At 41.6% G+C, this 17,489-nt stretch overlaps 1 protein-coding gene across 7 annotated transcripts; it reads right to left on the bottom strand.

Annotated features, from left to right (window-relative positions):
• LOC8076018 (uncharacterized protein At4g15970) lies at nucleotides 1-5,245 on the bottom strand. 7 transcript variants are annotated; one of them, XM_021458281.1, is made up of 7 exons: nucleotides 4,700-5,232; nucleotides 3,437-3,802; nucleotides 2,830-3,311; nucleotides 2,496-2,609; nucleotides 1,724-1,943; nucleotides 1,552-1,620; nucleotides 1-515 (listed from the first exon to the last, which is right to left on the bottom strand). In XM_021458281.1, the coding sequence occupies exons 1-4, from the start codon at nucleotides 5,018-5,020 to the stop codon at nucleotides 2,588-2,590; spliced, it is 1,191 nt and encodes a 396-aa protein (XP_021313956.1). In that variant the 5' UTR covers nucleotides 5,021-5,232; the 3' UTR covers nucleotides 1-515; nucleotides 1,552-1,620; nucleotides 1,724-1,943; nucleotides 2,496-2,587. The 7 variants fall into 7 exon arrangements, with proteins under 7 accessions (XP_021313956.1, XP_021313954.1, XP_021313953.1 ...); XM_021458279.1 differs by having other exon boundaries at nucleotides 743-1,943; XM_021458278.1 differs by having other exon boundaries at nucleotides 1,552-1,943.

The following is a 17,489-nucleotide window of genomic DNA, read 5'->3' as shown; positions in this document are numbered from 1 at the left end:
TTTAAACCAACTATTTATTTTGTAGAAAAAAGATCGTAAGGTCTCTGCAAAAAAGAAAAAATAATGGCAAGGGTTGTGCCTCTGCTTTAGACTAGGGAAGTACAATATTTATGTAATATCCCCCACTAGTATAGAATAAGGGACAATTTCCAATCCTATTACACTGTTCTGATATCAACAGAAGAACGTCAGGTGGACATAATGCTTCATCAGGTTACCTTTCTCCATGAATACATTGTCTGAAAGATTCTGAAGCCCAGGCCAAAAACTGTGCCAGCTACCTCTAGCCCCAACGGAGGGGACGATCACTTCAGCCACCAGAACAAGGAGTTCTCAGCGTTCCTCAAGCTGGGGGCTCCACTTTGTGAAGGGCATCAATGTGTGTGTGTGGGGAGGAGCCTTTCAGTCACCAGAAGATATGTTCAGGACTGCTGAGATGATCCCCGAGGTCTTTGCTAGAAAGCTGGCGCTGGAGGAGCAGTTGGTGGTGGTGGTTGACACTAATGGGGAGAGGCCTGCAGGGGATTAGGAGGTCAAGAACATCATCTACAGGACCATCGACATCAACAAAGAAGCCATAGTAAAGTACAAAACTTAGTACACTCCCTTTGTTGTCTACTTCCAGTAATACACGGATAAGAGGAGGATTGAGCGAAGGGAAAGGTCAAGTATTGGCAAGGTTTCTCTGCAGTTTAGTGCATGGGTCCATGAGGCCTATGGAGGAAGCATATTTATTACTTACTACTGCAAGATCACCGTGGAAGATCTTCCTGACCCTGCCTGGAACATTCTGATGACTGATGAGTGTGTTGTCCACTGTGTCGATGGCATTACTAGGAGTGGTTGGTCCTTTGTTGTGTTCAAAGTGGGCACTTAAGTGAAGAACCCAAACAAAATCCCTCTCAAGTGTATCTACAGATTACTTTGCCAACCGAGGGTGGACAATTTGATATTGAAGTTCCCTCACACAAGAGGCACCCAGGGAGGGAGCACATTTTGTACATCCATGTTGATACGACTGAGGTTTTATGAGTTTGGTTTAGATGAGCTAGAAGCAGACGGGAGAGTGCATTGAAGAAATTTCAGTGGGAAAGGCATGTGTCTGATAGGGAATACCAAGTCTCCAGTCATGGATGTCTGCAGAGCTAGCAGGATTTCATATACGAGGGACTAGTGTGATGAGGATGAGGATAGCTGACAGAAGTAGAGGACTGAGAGACAGAACAATCCTGGAAAGGGTTGGAGGATGGATCATGAGTGGATGGTACAGAGGAGTCATCCAGGCAAAGGCCAAGCAACAGGGAGAGGGAGGGCATGCCTGATCACTTGACCACTGAAGAGAAGGGGATTGATTATTGCTGCTCTTGCAAGGGTTGACACAAGTATGAGTCATCCCATTAGAAAGGCCCGGTACCAAGATGGTGTTGATGGACCAAATAGGTGAGGAAGCCCTTGCAAGGAAAGCACTTCGTTGAAGAACTACTATGGGAGACCTGATATCCTGATCAAGACCAAGTGCAGACACATGTGATCCTCATACCAACTAAATACCTGAACTAGATGCATGAAGAGTTTTCCTTTTCCTCTGCTGATATTGCCCTGAGGCCATCAAAATTGATCCTGAAATATGGTTTCAGATTCCAGATAAGGCAAAAAACATGCAAACAAGTCTTTGGAGGATTTATCTGGTCCTAGGTGATGACAGTGTCATTTCCTGAAGAACCTGGGTGTATGAGATCAAGTCCTCTGAGTGAAATCCTCCTAGCTCTGCAGACAAGTCCTCTGAGCTGGTTCCTCCCTAGGTACTCTTGACCACAAAGTCTGAAACCAAGGCATGAGTGGCTGCTGATCCAGGTAGATAATGGCACATAATTGGTAGTATTGGTTAATGGCATCAAATTCGCAGAGTTGATGCTTGATGTTTGATTATGCACCATCTGTTCCTGAAAGACAAATATTTGTCTGTAAGCTACTAGCCAATTGACAGTGTATTGTGCAATTTAAACAAACTATTTATTTTGTAGAATAAAGATCCTAAGGTCTTTGTAAAAAAGAAAATAATGGCAAGGGTTCAGCCTCTGCTTTATATTATGGATGTAAAATATTTATAGAATATTCCCATTAGGGTGGAGTAAGGCACAATTTCAAATCCTATTACATTGTTGCAATATTAACCAAAGACAGTCAGGTGAACATCAGGTTTACCTTTCTCCATGACCACACTGTTACCATTCATAATTATGTGCACCACTTAAAACATACTTAAATAAAGCCAATCAAACAATCTTATAATCATGCTCTCCAATTGTTTCAAGCAGTTAATTACTATGTGGCATAGATTTTCATTCTCTTTCAGCGTCCCACATGGTTTAACACTTTAACCTTCTACAAGATCCTAAGTTTAAGTTCATAACTACACACGGAAATGTTGATTGTGAGCTACAGCATACTATAGATGAAACAGAAGGAATGGTATAGTAAGCAAGAAAACCAACCTTTGAAGTGTTTCTTCTTTCCAAAAACATATGTTCAAAAGCTGACATGTTTTGCAGTATTTAACTGGTTGTATTCTTCTACTTTGCAATCCTCATGGGCTTAGTAACGAAAGACTGCAAAAAACAATTCAAGTATGATCAGAGTGCCATCAGCAGAAAGAAAATTGACCTAAGACAAACTGTACTTCATTGAATCACAGAATGATTTTGGTTGAAAGAATATTCAGAGTCTGCATGTCTTTGTAATTTTCAACTCCTTATTAATATGCCAGCCTGCCAGGGTTCACCGGATCTTTAAAAAGTATTCACACTCAAACCCATGCAGGCACCATACCTGCAATTTTGTGGTACCCTCCATGACAATGCCTTGTATTGCTTTAAGCTTGGTGGCATCGACATATAGCTACTCCAGTCTTCCAACATGATTCTTAGGTCATGGATCTTGCTGTGCAGTCCAATACAACAGTTCGCATGCATGGTGCAAACCTTGTTTAAATCTCTGCTTGGCTCACAAATGCCGCCGAAGTATGTAGTACTTAAGAACTTAATTGTTAGACCAATGTCTGTGGTGTAAGGATCATGCTTTATAAAATTAAATACATCCTGATCATGGTACCCAGGATATCTAAATCGAGAAGAATACCAAAACTTGTAGAACTCTATGCTTTGATCGTTTGACTTCACATAGTTGAATCCTCCATTGGCTATGTTCCTCAAGTCAGTCGCATTCCCTACATAGTGATCACATGCAATCTGAAAGTCTCCATCAGTATAAAAGTGGGGAAATGGATTGCGGAACCACATGATATCAGCATCCTGAAATACAGAGGGGAAGCCGTAGTTTATATTAGATAAAATTACCAATAAGAAACTCACACTGAATAGTTCAAAGCTGAATATTAATGCATTAGAACAGGAGGGGCGTAAAGGTATAAATTTACCGAGAAAACAAAGCTGTAACCTTTTTCAAGCACAAGCCGCAAGAAGTCCAGCCTTTTCCACATCATTTCCAGATACCCAGTTGTCTGGAACCTCTTCTCTTGAGAAAAATCCACATCCTTGGTTGGAAGAGCAAAGCAGTAGGGATGGATCTTGACACATTGTTCATACGCCTTCAAATCAAATGCTACTATCACAAGATGCCTCAAGAGTGAACTAGTACCAACACCACGCCGAAAACTATCAATGAAAAGATCTATCACTGAGCCCGGCGAAGCCCATGCAGCATTGAGGGTTGTCAATATTATGGTCTTATTGTCCATGGAGGCCTCCTGCAGAACCAGTTCTAGTCTGAGATCTTCGCTGTCCTACAACAACAATTATGTTGATTGAGATACCAAGTTACAAGCTTTGCCTCATGACTGAAGACTGAGGATATCATATTAATCAGGAGGGCAAAATTGGGAGTAACTGCTTGACTGGAGCATAAAAGTAACAACCACGTCAGGTTTATTTCTGCCAGAACAAAAGGATCTTATTTTGCATGAGAGATCATGCACAAGTGTGCGCCAGAAATGCACTCATGTATTTTATTTGACAACATAGCACAAGACAAGCCATCGATTGTTTATTCCATCAGAGTAAGGGGATCTACAACTCAGAAGTAGCCTTAGAAAATCAAGTATCATAAAAAAAGACCAGTTTGTCCAACAAGGCCAAAACACTCCATATGTTAACATATCAGCAATCAGTGCATGATCTTAAAGGGAACTCACCCAAACACAACTGTATCAGGTTCAGAGCATAAGAGATCATGCACAAGTGTGCACCAGAAATGCACTCACGTATTTTATTTGACAACATAGCACAAGACAAGCCATCGTTTGTTTATTCCACTCAGAGTAAGGGGGTCTACAACTTAGAAGTACTAAACTTAGAAAATCAAGTATCATAAAAAATGACCAGTTTGTCCAACAAGGCAACAGATCTCAAATCAAATATATTAACATATCAGCAATCGCTGCATTATCTTAAAGGGAACCCACCAAAACACCACTATATCAGATTCAGGGATGCAGGAATTGCTAGGTCTCAGTACGAAACTAGCACGATTAGGAATATTGAGAGCGCATTTGGGGCATAAACAGCAAGCATGAAGCCACCTATAAAAACATGACTAGCACAAGGAATAACTCGGATCACTATAATACTGTCAATCATAGGAAAAAAATTAACAAAGGTAACAAAGAAGAGGCAAACCCCACCAGATCGCCGACAGGCAAAGGATCGAAGTCGCCGTCATCCTCGGGGACTTGAACCGGAGGAAGCGGCGGCGCAGGCAATAAGGGCCGGTGCACACGCGGGACATATATGGGCTTCGTAGTCTCCACGGCGGCGCGGTACAGCACGGCGCAGGGCAGCGCCACTGCGGCCGCGAGGAGGAGCACCGCCGCCGCTCGCCGTAACGCCGCCGACGCGCGCGAAGGCGGGTGCGGCGAGCGTCCCACGAAGCCGCGCAGGGATGTGACGGAGGCATGGGTCGGGTTTTGGCGCGACGGCCTCGCCATTGCAGGCCAGGCAGGCATCGGCGGTTGCGGGCGGCGGGGGTTGGGGCGGGGGCTGTCAGCTTGTCACCGAGGGCCCGACGCCGTGATCGAGCGAGTTCAGTGTAACCGTCGCGGGCCTTGTTCGTAAAGTAAACACGAACACGTAAAGTAGAACCGGAAGGCGGAAGCCAAGCCCTCCTTCGGGGCTTGGAGCCATGGAGTGCGCCGGGCGATCGGGCTGTAGTCCGACTGCGGCCAATGCTTTTTTAGGCCGTGGCTATTCCTAGGTGCATTGAGTTTATTTATGGGCCGATCTATCAATTTGTTGTATTTTCAACTATTTGTCTGAACTCTGATAGACCGAAATGGAAGGGAGAAAGCGAAAGGCCCGAGATATGAGACTAAGGCCTTGTTTAGATACACCTAATAATCCAAAACTTTACAAAATTCCCTGTCACATCGAATCTTACGGCACATGCATAAAGTATTAAATATAGATAAAAAGAATAACTAATTGCACAGTTTACTTGTAAATCACAAAACGAATCTTTTAAGCCTAATTACTCCATAATTGGACAATGTTTGTCAAATAAAAACAAAAATACTATAGTATTAAAATCCAAAAACTTTTTACATCCAAACAAGGCCTAAGCGTGAAACGAAAACTTCATGAGCGGGCAGCCATGCACCTTCCACTACCCGTGGCTGGCCGGTGCACGTGTGAGCCTGAATGTGCGAGCTTCGTCAGACTGCAGATTTTTGGGAGACCTTGTTTAAGGTCTTGTTTAGTTCACGCCGAAAACCAAAAAGTTTTCAAGATTTCTCGTCACATCGAATCTTTCGACACATGTATGAAGCATTAAATATAGATGAAAATAAAAAATAATTACAAAGTTTACCTATAAATCGCGAGACGAATCTTTTGATCATAGTTATTAGTCTATAATTGGACAATATTTGCCACAAACAAACGAAAATGCGACAGTAGCAAAAACCAAAATATTTTCGCATTAGGCGTCTTGTTCAGTTCACCAAAAAACAAAAAACTTTATTTCTCATCACATCGAAATTTACGTTATGCATAAAATATTAAATATCGACGAAAACACAAACTAATTGCACAATTTACCTATAAATCATGAGATGAATCTTTTGAGCCTAGTTATTAGTCTATGATTGGATAATAATTGTCAAATAAAAACAAAAGTGTTATAGTACCCAAAAAAAATCGGAACTAAACAAGGCCTTAGTTTCCAAAAAAAAAATTGTAAAATTTTTCAAATTACCCATTACATCAAATCTTGCGACATATGCATGAAGCATTAAATATAGATAAAAGAAAATTACACAGTTTACCTGTAATTTACCAGATGAATCTTTTGAGCCTTGTTAGTCTAAGATTGGACAATATTTGTTAAATACAACCGAAAATTTTTAGAACTAAACAAGGCCTATATTTCACCTAGACACAAGTCACTTGAGACTAGAGATAGCTGAGAGCTACTCGACATTCTTTCATTTGCCAGTTTTGTATATGATCTTACATAATTATCATCGTGAACAATAGACCTTTTATGTTTTACGTTTTTATCATTTTCGCTGATGTGGTATGCCACATGGGCATGCCAGCGCAGCAGCGATCCTACGAAACTCTACAAACCATGCAAATTGACCCTTCTGCCTCTGTTGTTTCTTTCACATCATTAGTTGACATGCGGGCTCTACATGTCAGCTGTTTCTTCGCCGTCCAGCCATCACCATGCAGCCAAGAGAAGGGAAAGAGGCTGTGCGTCCTGGTTGCTGTGCTCGCTGGAGCCCAGGTCGACCACGGCTTCGTTTAGTTCACACCAAAAACCAAAATCTTTTTAAGATTTATCGTCATATCGAATCTTACGTCACATTTATGAAGTATTAAATATAGACGAAAATAAAAACTAATTACACAGTTTACTGTAAATCACGAGATGAATCTTTTAAGCTTAGTTGCTCTATGATTGGATAATATCTGTCAAATAAAAACGAAAGTGCTACAGTTTTGAAAACTTTTCAATTTTTAGAACTAAACAAGGCCCACGTCAGAGCGAGGGAAGGAGTTGCGCGCCCATGCTGGAGGAAGAAATGTGCCCACGGTTAAGGCTCCACAAAAAACTCAAAGGTCGTTAGCTTTTTCGGCTAGTGGCTTGTTCAACTCGGCTTGGCTCATAACAAGCCAAAGTGAGATAAGATTTTAGCTCATTAGCTATAATGAGCCAACTCGAAACAGCTCGTGGGCGGTTTAAAAAAAAATCATCATAGCTTATATTAGTTCTGTATTATTTCATATCTTACACTTTACAAATAAGGCCTTGTTTAGTTCCGAAAATATTTTGGATTTTGGTACTGTAGCATTTTCGTTTGTTTGTGGCAAATATTGTCCAATCATAAACTAAGTAGGCTCAAAAGATTCGTCTCGTAAATTATATATAAACTGTATAATTAGTTTTTGTTTTCTTCTATATTTAGTGCTTCATACATGTGCCGCAAGATTTGATGTGGCATGGAATCTTGAAAAGTTTTTGAATTTCGAGGTGAACTAAACAAGGCCTAATTGATATGTTAACTCATATAAATATTCTGTTTAACTTATGACTCATATAAATATTATGTTTAACTTATGACTATTAGATATATTATGTTTAACTTATGACTATTAGATATACTATGTTTAACTTATTATTATTATTATTTATTATTATTATTATTATTATTATTATTATTATTATTATTATTATTTAGATAAATATAAAAAAATATATTTTATGAATTTTTTATATGTGACTCTGAAAGCCCTAGTTTGGCTTTGGATAATTGATGAAACTCTAGTACTAACCTCTATACTAAGTGCGTGTAGACTTAATGAGGTTGGTACATGCCAAGTGATGGAGCAAGTGATGATCATGGTGATGATGGTGATGACCACAAGATGATCAAGTGCTCAACTTGGAAAAGAAGAAAGAGAAAAACAAAACTCTATGGAGATCAAGGCAAAGGTATTGCTTAGGGTTTTGGTTTTGGTGATCAAGACACCATAGAGGGTGTGATCACATTTAGGATAGATAGCCGTACTATAAAGAGGGGAATTCTCTGGCTAAGCGGTTATCAAGTGCCACTAGGTGTCATTGTTCATGTGCATGCATTTAGAACCTAGTGAGCTAACTTAACTCCTTCAAAGAAATTGTTTGTGAAAATGCTAACACACGTGCACACTTGTTGGTTTACACATTGTGGTGTTGGCACACTTTGAGAAGGAGGTGGAGTTTGAAGGGTAGAGAGAGGATGGGTTCCTCTCTCCCTCCCGCCGAGCTTGCGAGGCGGGATTCGGCGCTTTTCGAGAAAATGAAGTGCATATTTTCTATTGCGCCGGTGGGAAATTTGGAGAAGTCACGGGAGTGTTTCTCGCTGAGAAAACACTCACCGGACGCTGGCTTCTGGAGCACCGGACGCTGCGTCTGAGCGTCCGGTGCAAACAGTGCCTGGCCCAGCTAGGGTAAGGCACCGGACGATAGGCACCGGACGCTGGCTTGAGCGTCCGGTGGTTAGCGTCCGGTGTGCGGGCGTTTTGCGACCCTCTCTGCGCATGGGTCCGGTGAGCACCGAACGCTGAGGGTGCGTCCGGTGGCTTGCGTCCGGTGACCCTGCGAGTTTGTGGAGCTCTCTGCGCATGAGTCCGGTGTGCACCGGACGCGTCCGGTGCTAACTTGCTCAGCGTCCGGTGCTTTGCAGGTTACCGTTAGACTCTGACACGCGGCTGACGTTGGAGCACCGGACGCTGGTGTTGAGCGTCCGGTGCGCCTTTAAGAGCGTCCGGTGACCCCGAGTTAGACCCAGTGAGAGAGCCAACGGCTCTATTTGTTTGAGAGGCTATAAATACGTGTTTGGCCGGCTTGGGGCTCATACTCTTGGCGTTCTAACATACTTGACATCCTTGTGAGCCTAAGCAAACACCTCCCACTAATCTCCTTCATAGATTATACATCTTTGTGAGATTGGGAGTGATTCCAAGTGCATTTGCTTGAGTGATTGCATCTAGTGGCACTTGGGGATCGTTCTAGCTGCGGTTTTCTTGCTACTCTTGGTGGTTGCCGCCACCTAGACGGCTTGGAGCAGCGGAGGAGCTTTGGCACGAGTTGGTGATTGTTCGTGGCCATCTCCCGGTGATTGTGAGGGGTCTTGTACCTTCCCCGGCGGAGAGCCGAAAGGTAACTCTAGTGGATTGCTCGTGTCATTGAGCTACCTCACTTGTGGGTAGGTTCTTGTGGTGTCCTAGTGAGGATGAGGTTCGTGCTACACCTCTTAGCCACCGAACCACCAAGTGTTGGTCGACACAACGGGGACGTAGCGTGCCGGCAAGCACGTGAACCTTGGGAGAAAAATCGGTGTCTCAATTGTGTTTGATTGGCATTCTCCCGGTGCTTGATTGTTTATATTGGTGATTAGTTCATCCCCTACACGGCGGTATAAATATCTCATCTTATCTTTACTTACCGCAAACTAGTGTAATTAGTTTAGTTGCTTACTTTGACTTGTGTAGCTTAGTTCTCTAGTGTAACTTGTAGAGACTTAGTTCTTGTGTGCATAGAGATCTTAGCAACTAGAATTGTTGGGTAGGTGGCTTGCAAACACCCCTTTAGAGCTAGAGCAAAAAGCTTCGCTTTGTTTTTTACTAACCTTTTGCTCTAGTGAGTTTGTAGATTTTTTAAATAGGCTATTCACCCCCCTCTAGCCATATGAGGACCTTTCAGACTCGCGAGCTTAATGAGTCAACTCGAGTTCGTAACGAGACGAGCCGAGCTGGCTCGTCATCCAGACAGTAGAGCTCGCCTGAGCACCTTGCTTGCGGCGAAGCTCGCTCGCGGCACGTCCAGGAAGTGTGTGATGTGCCTGCTAGAGTTCGCTGATGGCGACAAGCTCCTTGCGCTGTCGTTGTGCGTGCATGTGTTCCACTTCGATTGCATTGACGTGTGGCTCCTCGTGCACGCGTTCCGTCTGCTCTATCGCGTCGCCGTGGCGCTTGCCGCCGCCCGTGCTATCACTGTGGATGCGCTCATGTGGCTCCATGCACCGGCAGCAGTCACCTCTCGCGCTAGCGTACAGTAGAGGTGATGTAAACGCGTGATGTAAACGTACCCTTAGACTATCTCCAACAGATATGGTATTACAAGACCCATAGCTAAAATGGGTGTGACACAGTGTAAAAATAGCCTTTAACAAGGTAGGCAAACACGGCACCCATTTTTGGTCGGAGCCACCGCGTAACGCAAAAAAGCGTCTTCCCTCGGTCTCTTTGCGTCGTCCTGCAGCGTGGGGTCCACCACCACCACCGGAGCCGGCAATGCGACAGCCGCGTGGGCGCTCTTGACCAGCATCGAGGGGGGCTCTGCGCTCGTATGGGAGCAGCGTGTGGGAAGCCTCGGCGATGAGGCAATCGATGTTATCGATGGCGGCCGCAGCAGCCGCCAGAGATGCGGTGCGTCGTCGGAGCGGCAGACGGAGAGTGTTGACTCTGCAACGAGCTTGGCGCCGACGAAGCGAGAAAGGAAGGCCTCGACGAGGGAGGCGGCAGAGGAATCTGAGGGTGGGGCGCCGATCGAGGAGGAGGAGCGCTTGGAGAGGCGCTCGAGCATGGCGAGGTGCTTACGGTGGCCCTCACCGGTGGCTACCTTTGGATTTACTGGCGTGGAGGGAGGAGAGTAGAAAGGTGACGGGAGAGGGGCCGCCGCCGGCGGTGGTGTGGTGCGGCCGCTAGGAGCGTCGCAGGAGGAGTAGGGGATTTGCCTTCTTCGCTGTTGGAGAACGGTAAAAATTGGATGGCCAGGCTTTCGCTGTACATGACCCAAAGTTGTCATATTTGCCTTCTCATTGTTGGAGACAGTCTTATGATTTCGTGCACCAGAGGTGATGTAAACGCACCGTGCACCAGCACTCGTCACCTCTCACGCTCTCACACTAGCATACAGTAGAGGTGATGGTTGGAGGTTGAAAAAAAACTGACATGTGAGGCCTACGTCTACGTGCCATTGACTCATGAACGCTGCTGTGCTAGCTCGCCAACATGGTACGCCACATTAGCAAATGTGGCAAATTTGTAGGAGGTTTACTGTTTCGCGTGGCAAATCTATAAGAGCCCATATAAAATTGGTAAACGAAGGAGTGATATCCGTAAAAATGGCAAATAGTTAAAAATTCCTCTTTCTAAAAGTCTGTCATATTTTTCTGAATATCATGATATCGTTAAAGACAAGCGTCTTGTTCGTTTAGCTGATAAGCTATGGCAGAAAATATTATTCGCTAATTTGTTGTGAGAGAAACACTACTAAAATAGCTGGTAGATTTGGTTGATAAGCTCAAATAAATAGGCTAATAATGAAATCTGAGCCTAGTGCGACCGGATGGGAGGGCACTGTTGGGCAACCGAGTTAGGATACTATTTGTGATTCGTGTAAGCGAAAAACACTGCTAAATAACTAAAAGATTAACAAATAAGCTCAAGCAAATAGGTTGACAGAATCACACAATAGTTCAGATTGCTTTCACTTCCAATTCAATGCTAGCCTATACTAAGAGCACTTCCAATACTAGAAACTACACATAGTTTCTATACTTATTAATTTTTATAGACACTATATATAGAAACTATGGTTTCAATGGATAGTTTCTATAGAATATTTGTTTATCCAATCACATTCATTCTCTCTCCATTCTTAGCCAATAATATCACTTCATGTCTTGGATTTTGTGTAGACATAGTTTCTAACTTAGATCAGATTCAGTTTCTATGATTTTTGCTCTCTCTCTTCTATAACTATATTGTCACATCAGCAAAATGCTTAGGTAGCACTATAATTAATATCTATAGAAACCATGATGGTTTCTGCCTTGGGAGTGCCTTAAGGTAAGGAAAACCCATAGAACACTAGCAGTAGCAAATACATGTTGAAACGGGATTGAACAAACAAGCAAACCGAATTCCATGCTAGTATGTTATCAATTCAGTCATATATGCATGTTTCAGCAATCGAAAGCGGTACGTGTGATTACGACATCGATTAACTCTGAATATTGCAATCAGCAACTATCTCACTCTAACTATTGCAACCAGCATGAACCTAACTTTGAAGATTCGAACCAGCAACTACCTCAGAACGTCAACTAACATGATCTCAAGCAAATCCAACTCGAGGATCATACAGAAAATCCTCCTCAAGTGAGAAGCCAAGCCGGAGGAAAAGCACAGTTACAACTGACATACAAACAAGAAACACAAATCGAGCAAGCTGACCAATCTGTAGTCCATTATTTCCCAAAAAAAAACTAGATCACAACTAACCATAATTCCCAAACAAAACCAAATAGCCAATCAAAAGCCTAGGGATTCGATGAAATCGACATTCAGAATAGGATTCAAAACATGATGCAACACTCATATTCAGATAACAAACTACTAGATCATAACTAAAAAGAGGTTCTTCTCTGAATGTTTCCGTAGTGCAGTTGAAGACTAAGACCAAGAAACAGAACGGCTGACTAAAAATACAGGTTTCTAATTCGCAAAATTAGTGCATGAAATCTTCAGAGTTCAGAGACGACATTGACATTCCTGTGGTGTCTTTCCATCCAACAATGAAAATGCAGTTGACGATTGGTACACCTGCCTGTTGCCAAACGCATAACAAATTTCTCAGCTGACAACTTCCATCAGGAATTGAGAATTGAGAAGAAAGAACAAAAGGTATCCATCTCCAGTTCTCGACTGCGCTGCACCCCTCCTATGCTTAAATCTACACAATCCTTTACAGACTGCACCACCAAATGTCAAGCAAAGCCTTCCAAATAACAAACTAGATCACAACTAAAACAACAGACGACAACAAAAAAAAAACGCCAGACAGACGACGACAGTTGCCAGACAAAAAACATGAACCCTAGAAAAATAACAGCGTTCGTCGCTGCACGGATCGGGCATAGCTTGTCCACATCGCGTCGGTTGGCTTTGGCTTCAGCTGAGACCTGCCAGCTCGCCGAAACGAAATGGGAATGGGGGAAAACGAGCGGAAATCTTCCGGTCCGAAGCGTTCGCATCGGAGACGCCGTCCGATGATTCCCGCGCGATGTTTCCCACGCTCGCGACAGGTACTTACGTTTTTTTTTATTTCTTTCTTTTTTGTTTTTTCTTTCTTTTTCTTTTCTTCTTCTTTTCTTTCTTTTTATGTTTCTTTTCTTTTTCCCTCCCACCGTTGCTGTTAGTTTTCTTCTCTTTTTTTCTTTCTTTTTTCTTTTTCTTTTTCTTGCTATATTTTTTTTCTTTAATTTCTTTTCTTTTTTCTTTCTCTTTTTCCATTTTATATTCCGTTTGGTTCTTTTTTATCTTTTTTGTGCTTTATTTTTATTTTACTTTTTTGTTTTATATTAGTCTTTGTTTTGTATCTTTATCTTTATCTTTTTTATTCTTATTATTTTTCTTTGATATTTACGTGCTGACGTTATATTTTTTATTTTTTCTTTTGATTTTGTTTTTCCTTTTATTTTTTAATTATGTTTTTCTTTTATTCATGTTTTATTTTTTAATTTTTCTTTGTTTCTTTTCTTTAATTTTTTCCTTTTTTTCTTTCTTTTTTTCATTTTATATTCTATTTGATTCTTTTTCTATTTTTTTGTGTTTTATTTTTATTTTTATTTTTTGTTTTATATTATCTTTTGTTTTGTATATTTTATCTTTTTTTTTATTGTTATTATTTTCTTTGAGGTTCACGTGCTGATGTTCTTTTTTTGTTTTTTCTTTTAATTTTTAATTATGTTTTCTTTTATTCATGTTTTATTTCTTAATCTTTCTTTGTTATGAATCTTTTTTTGCATCATATGTGATGTTCTATAATACATTAAGTGTTGTTTTATGGTTAATTCAGCGATGTTTACTTAGTATACATACAATGTTCTATAATGTGTTGAGTGATGTTCTATTGTGAATTTAGTGATGTTCGCTTAGTACACATGTGGTGTTCTATGATATATCTAGTGATGTTCACGTAATATATATACGATGTTCCATAATGTATTTAATAGTGTTCTATAGTGTATTTAGTGATGTTCAGTTTAGTACACATGTGATGTTTTATAGTTTATTTTTAGGATGTTTTAAAACTATCCATATGATGTTCTTTTAAATTTTTCTCTATTACGTGTTTTTTCCTTATGCTTTGCTCTAGACTTTATTTTTTTGTTTACATGATGTATTTATTTATTTATTTTAAATATTATAATATCAATTTCATGAATCTAAACTAGAACACTATTATTAAAACTGAGAATATTTTTTTTACGAAGATGGAACATTTATTTTATGAACCTAGAACATTTATGTTCTTGTCGTATACAATGATGTTCTATGATGTATTTTATGATGTTCATATAGTATATATGCAATGTTCAGTTATGTTCTTTTGCGATGTTCTCATGAGATTTGTCTGGACCACGAGATAAATGTCCGTACATAAAATGTTTTCTAAATATATTCATGTGGGGTCTTGTTTTGAAGAGTTTATTACAAGGAATACGATGGTGTAATCGGATTTCAATTTCAATATTTGGTTTAGCAGCTACGACTTTTTTTACTTTAAAAAACACCTTGCATGTGCTGATGTCATCTATTTTGGAGTTTTCTATATGCAGTAAGGGACAAGCACAGGAAAAGTGGAAACCTCTACTGGCGCGCAGACTCCATGTCAACTCGGGCTGACGGGTGAGCGGGAAACCAGCGCGGGAATCATCGGACCAAGTTTTCGGTAATAATCGGACTGTAGCAGTCCCCGAAAACGAAACGACATGGCCTCACATGTCACTGCAACAAACCAACACACAGTCAGGCGGACACGAGCGGAGGGGGAACGACAACAAAAGAAACAGAGATCCACAAAAAAAACCGGTTACTGCAAGGACAGAAAACAACCGGGCAACGGCAACGTTTAGATAAAAACCGACTGTTCTACTGCTTCGGTGCTCCCCCCTTCCCCTTCTACTCGTAATTATCCCTAAGGCCTTCTTTGGCAGCCCAAATTCCCAGAGGGAACCCTGCGAATTCCATGGGCCAATCTCCCCTGTGCCAATCTCCCACGGGCCAAATTTTGGTGCTCTTTGGAAGCCCACTAACCCGAGGTTTGCAGCCCGTTTTCCTTCATTTTCCACGCGGAAATAATCCACGAGCGAGGAGACCGGGAGGGTTTCCCCTTGCGCTCGCGAGTCGGACGCGACGGTCTTTCTTCCTCCGCTCGTGACGCCGTCCGGTCACGAGGCCGCCGCCACCACAGCATCTGTCCGTCGCCCCGGCATCTGTCCGCCGCCGCGACATCCCTCCGCCTCGCTGTTGTTGGTCTCTCTCGTGCGTGTGACGTTGACGCGGGAGTCGTTCTCAGGCGCTCCTCCACCGCCGCCAACTAGCTCATCCACCGCCGCTGCCTCGCTCCTTGTCCGCCGTCGCCATCTCCGCTGCCATTGGCATTCGTCTCAAAGGTCAGTGCACCTATCTGCTAGGGTTTCTGGATTCGCCATTATCAGTTGCAGTAGTTTCTGGATCCGCTAGGGTTTGACCCGCACCTCCATTGCTTTTCATGGATCTTGGAGCTGCAGATTTGCGAGTCAGGACACCCCTACCACTACCCATTGTGCCGCCAGTGAGAGGCATCGACGCTGCCTGCTACAGGACACCACCTCATTTGCACTATATTCTGGTATGCTCTTTTCAGACAGTAACTAGTGTAGCAGCAGTTCATTTTTATTACTTGTTAATCGTTGCTCAACTCAGTGATTGCTTCATGTGTTTAGCCGACTGTCATGAATCCTGCACCTGAATATGAGAAGGTACACTTCGTGTCTTTATTGCTGAGTTCAGACCTTGCTCTTGTCTTTATAGCACACGGCAGTAGCAGCAGCTTGAGATAAATTCCATCTCTTTTGTGATCTGTCATTTTCAAGCAATAGTGAATGAACTATTCAAGTCATCATTAGCCATTCAATGATTGATTAGTTTATTTACTTTAGCTTGTTATGTGAGTGCATCTTGTGTTCTGTTCTTTTGCCTCCTAGTAGTACAGGAGTGGCAGCTTGGTCTTTTCAGTTTTCCAGGAGTAAGGTCATCCTGTATTTTAGTTTTAAGCCTCCTGCTAGCTGATAGTGCATTTCAAGGTTGAAGCTTGATTTAATTGCTTTATATGGCATGCCTTAACTGTAGCTCTTGGTTTAATATTTCACATGTTGTTTGGAGCTCTTGTTAGCTGAATAATTAGCATGTAATTTTATCCGTGCCATGTCGCTTTGCTTTTGCATTGTCTTAAAAAATTCCTAATTGTTTCTAGGCTGATATATCACTAGTTTGTGTGTGTGATCATGGCAAGTAGAAAGGCACATAGAGGTGTTCTTTACAGGTCTAGCATTATAAAATTCAGACAAGAGTTGTAGTTCAGTGTTGGACCTTTAGAAAATTCAGTTCAGTGAGCTGTTGTTTTTTCTTTCAGAATTGATTAAGCTGGTCTTGATCTTTCCTCTAAACTGTACTGCTTGCTGCCACCTTGCTATTAGCTACATGGGTTCTAGGTCCAAACAAAGCCGATCTTGCTATTGGCTGCATGGGTTCTAGGTCATTTTCTTCTTCATGTTTGCAAATAGAGCTTTAACTATACTGTTTTCTATCTGAAATTTCATGTTTGTATTAGAACCATACCATATGTCTTGTAACTCTGGCAGTCCTTGTTATGCTGCTATGTTTCTCTGTTGTGTTATCATACGGTTGATCTTAGTGTAGAATAGTGATTAGTCCCATATAGTTGTCCTCTGCTTAGTATTCATGTAGTAGTAACTTTTTCCCTTTTTCTTTTTTAAGTTTTTATTTAGCTTTTCATACTAGTGATTCAGGTTTTTATAACTTGGTGGCCATCAGGGTTGCTAGTAAAGCACCTTCTAACTTATGCTTGTGCGGTGCTAGTAGTGTATTTCATTTATCTTAGTCTAAACTGATAGAAACATCATTATCATGGCTGCTATTATTGCTATTGTGTTTAAGTGCAAGGAACCGTAGATGGAAACATGTTTATTTCGTATATACAATACAAGTGTCTAACTTGTTTCCCTGGTGTTACTTGCAGAGCTCTTGGTGGAGGCAATACATTATTTAAGGAGCTCTTGAGCTATATAATCTCTCTACTTGGGTACTGAACATGCGGTGGCATATGTGACAAGCTTCTGGAAAGGGTTTAAGTTATAGTTTTTTAGTGTTCAAGTTTTTAGTGAAGAGACTTTTCATTTTTTATATATATCTGTCAAGAATTTGTGGATGGAGATGAATTTGTGATGCATGTATTAGCTTGTTTTGATTTGGATATTATTAGGTTCCTGAATCAAACTTTTGCACATGAATTGGACTCTTATAATTCAAATAAATTTATTATTATATAGTGAGCTTTCTTCCACTATATAGTGAGCT

The sequence above is a fragment of the Sorghum bicolor genome, chromosome 4 (assembly GCF_000003195.3).
Source record: "Sorghum bicolor cultivar BTx623 chromosome 4, Sorghum_bicolor_NCBIv3, whole genome shotgun sequence".
In the NCBI taxonomy this organism is placed as follows: Eukaryota; Viridiplantae; Streptophyta; class Magnoliopsida; order Poales; family Poaceae; genus Sorghum; species Sorghum bicolor.
This window is presented reverse-complemented; position numbering and strand designations above follow the sequence as displayed.

Coding starts and splice junctions, on each gene's coding strand:
- LOC8076018 (XM_021458277.1), bottom strand. CDS start 5,020: ATGCCTGCCTGGCCTGCAATGGCGAGGCCGTCGCGCCAAAACCCGACC. Junction 3,803..4,699: donor CTTTGCCTGTCGGCGATCTG/GTGGGGTTTGCC, acceptor TTGTTGTTGTAG/GACAGCGAAGATCTCAGACT. Junction 2,610..2,829: donor AGGGTACCACAAAATTGCAG/GTATGGTGCCTG, acceptor TGTTTTTTGCAG/TCTTTCGTTACTAAGCCCAT.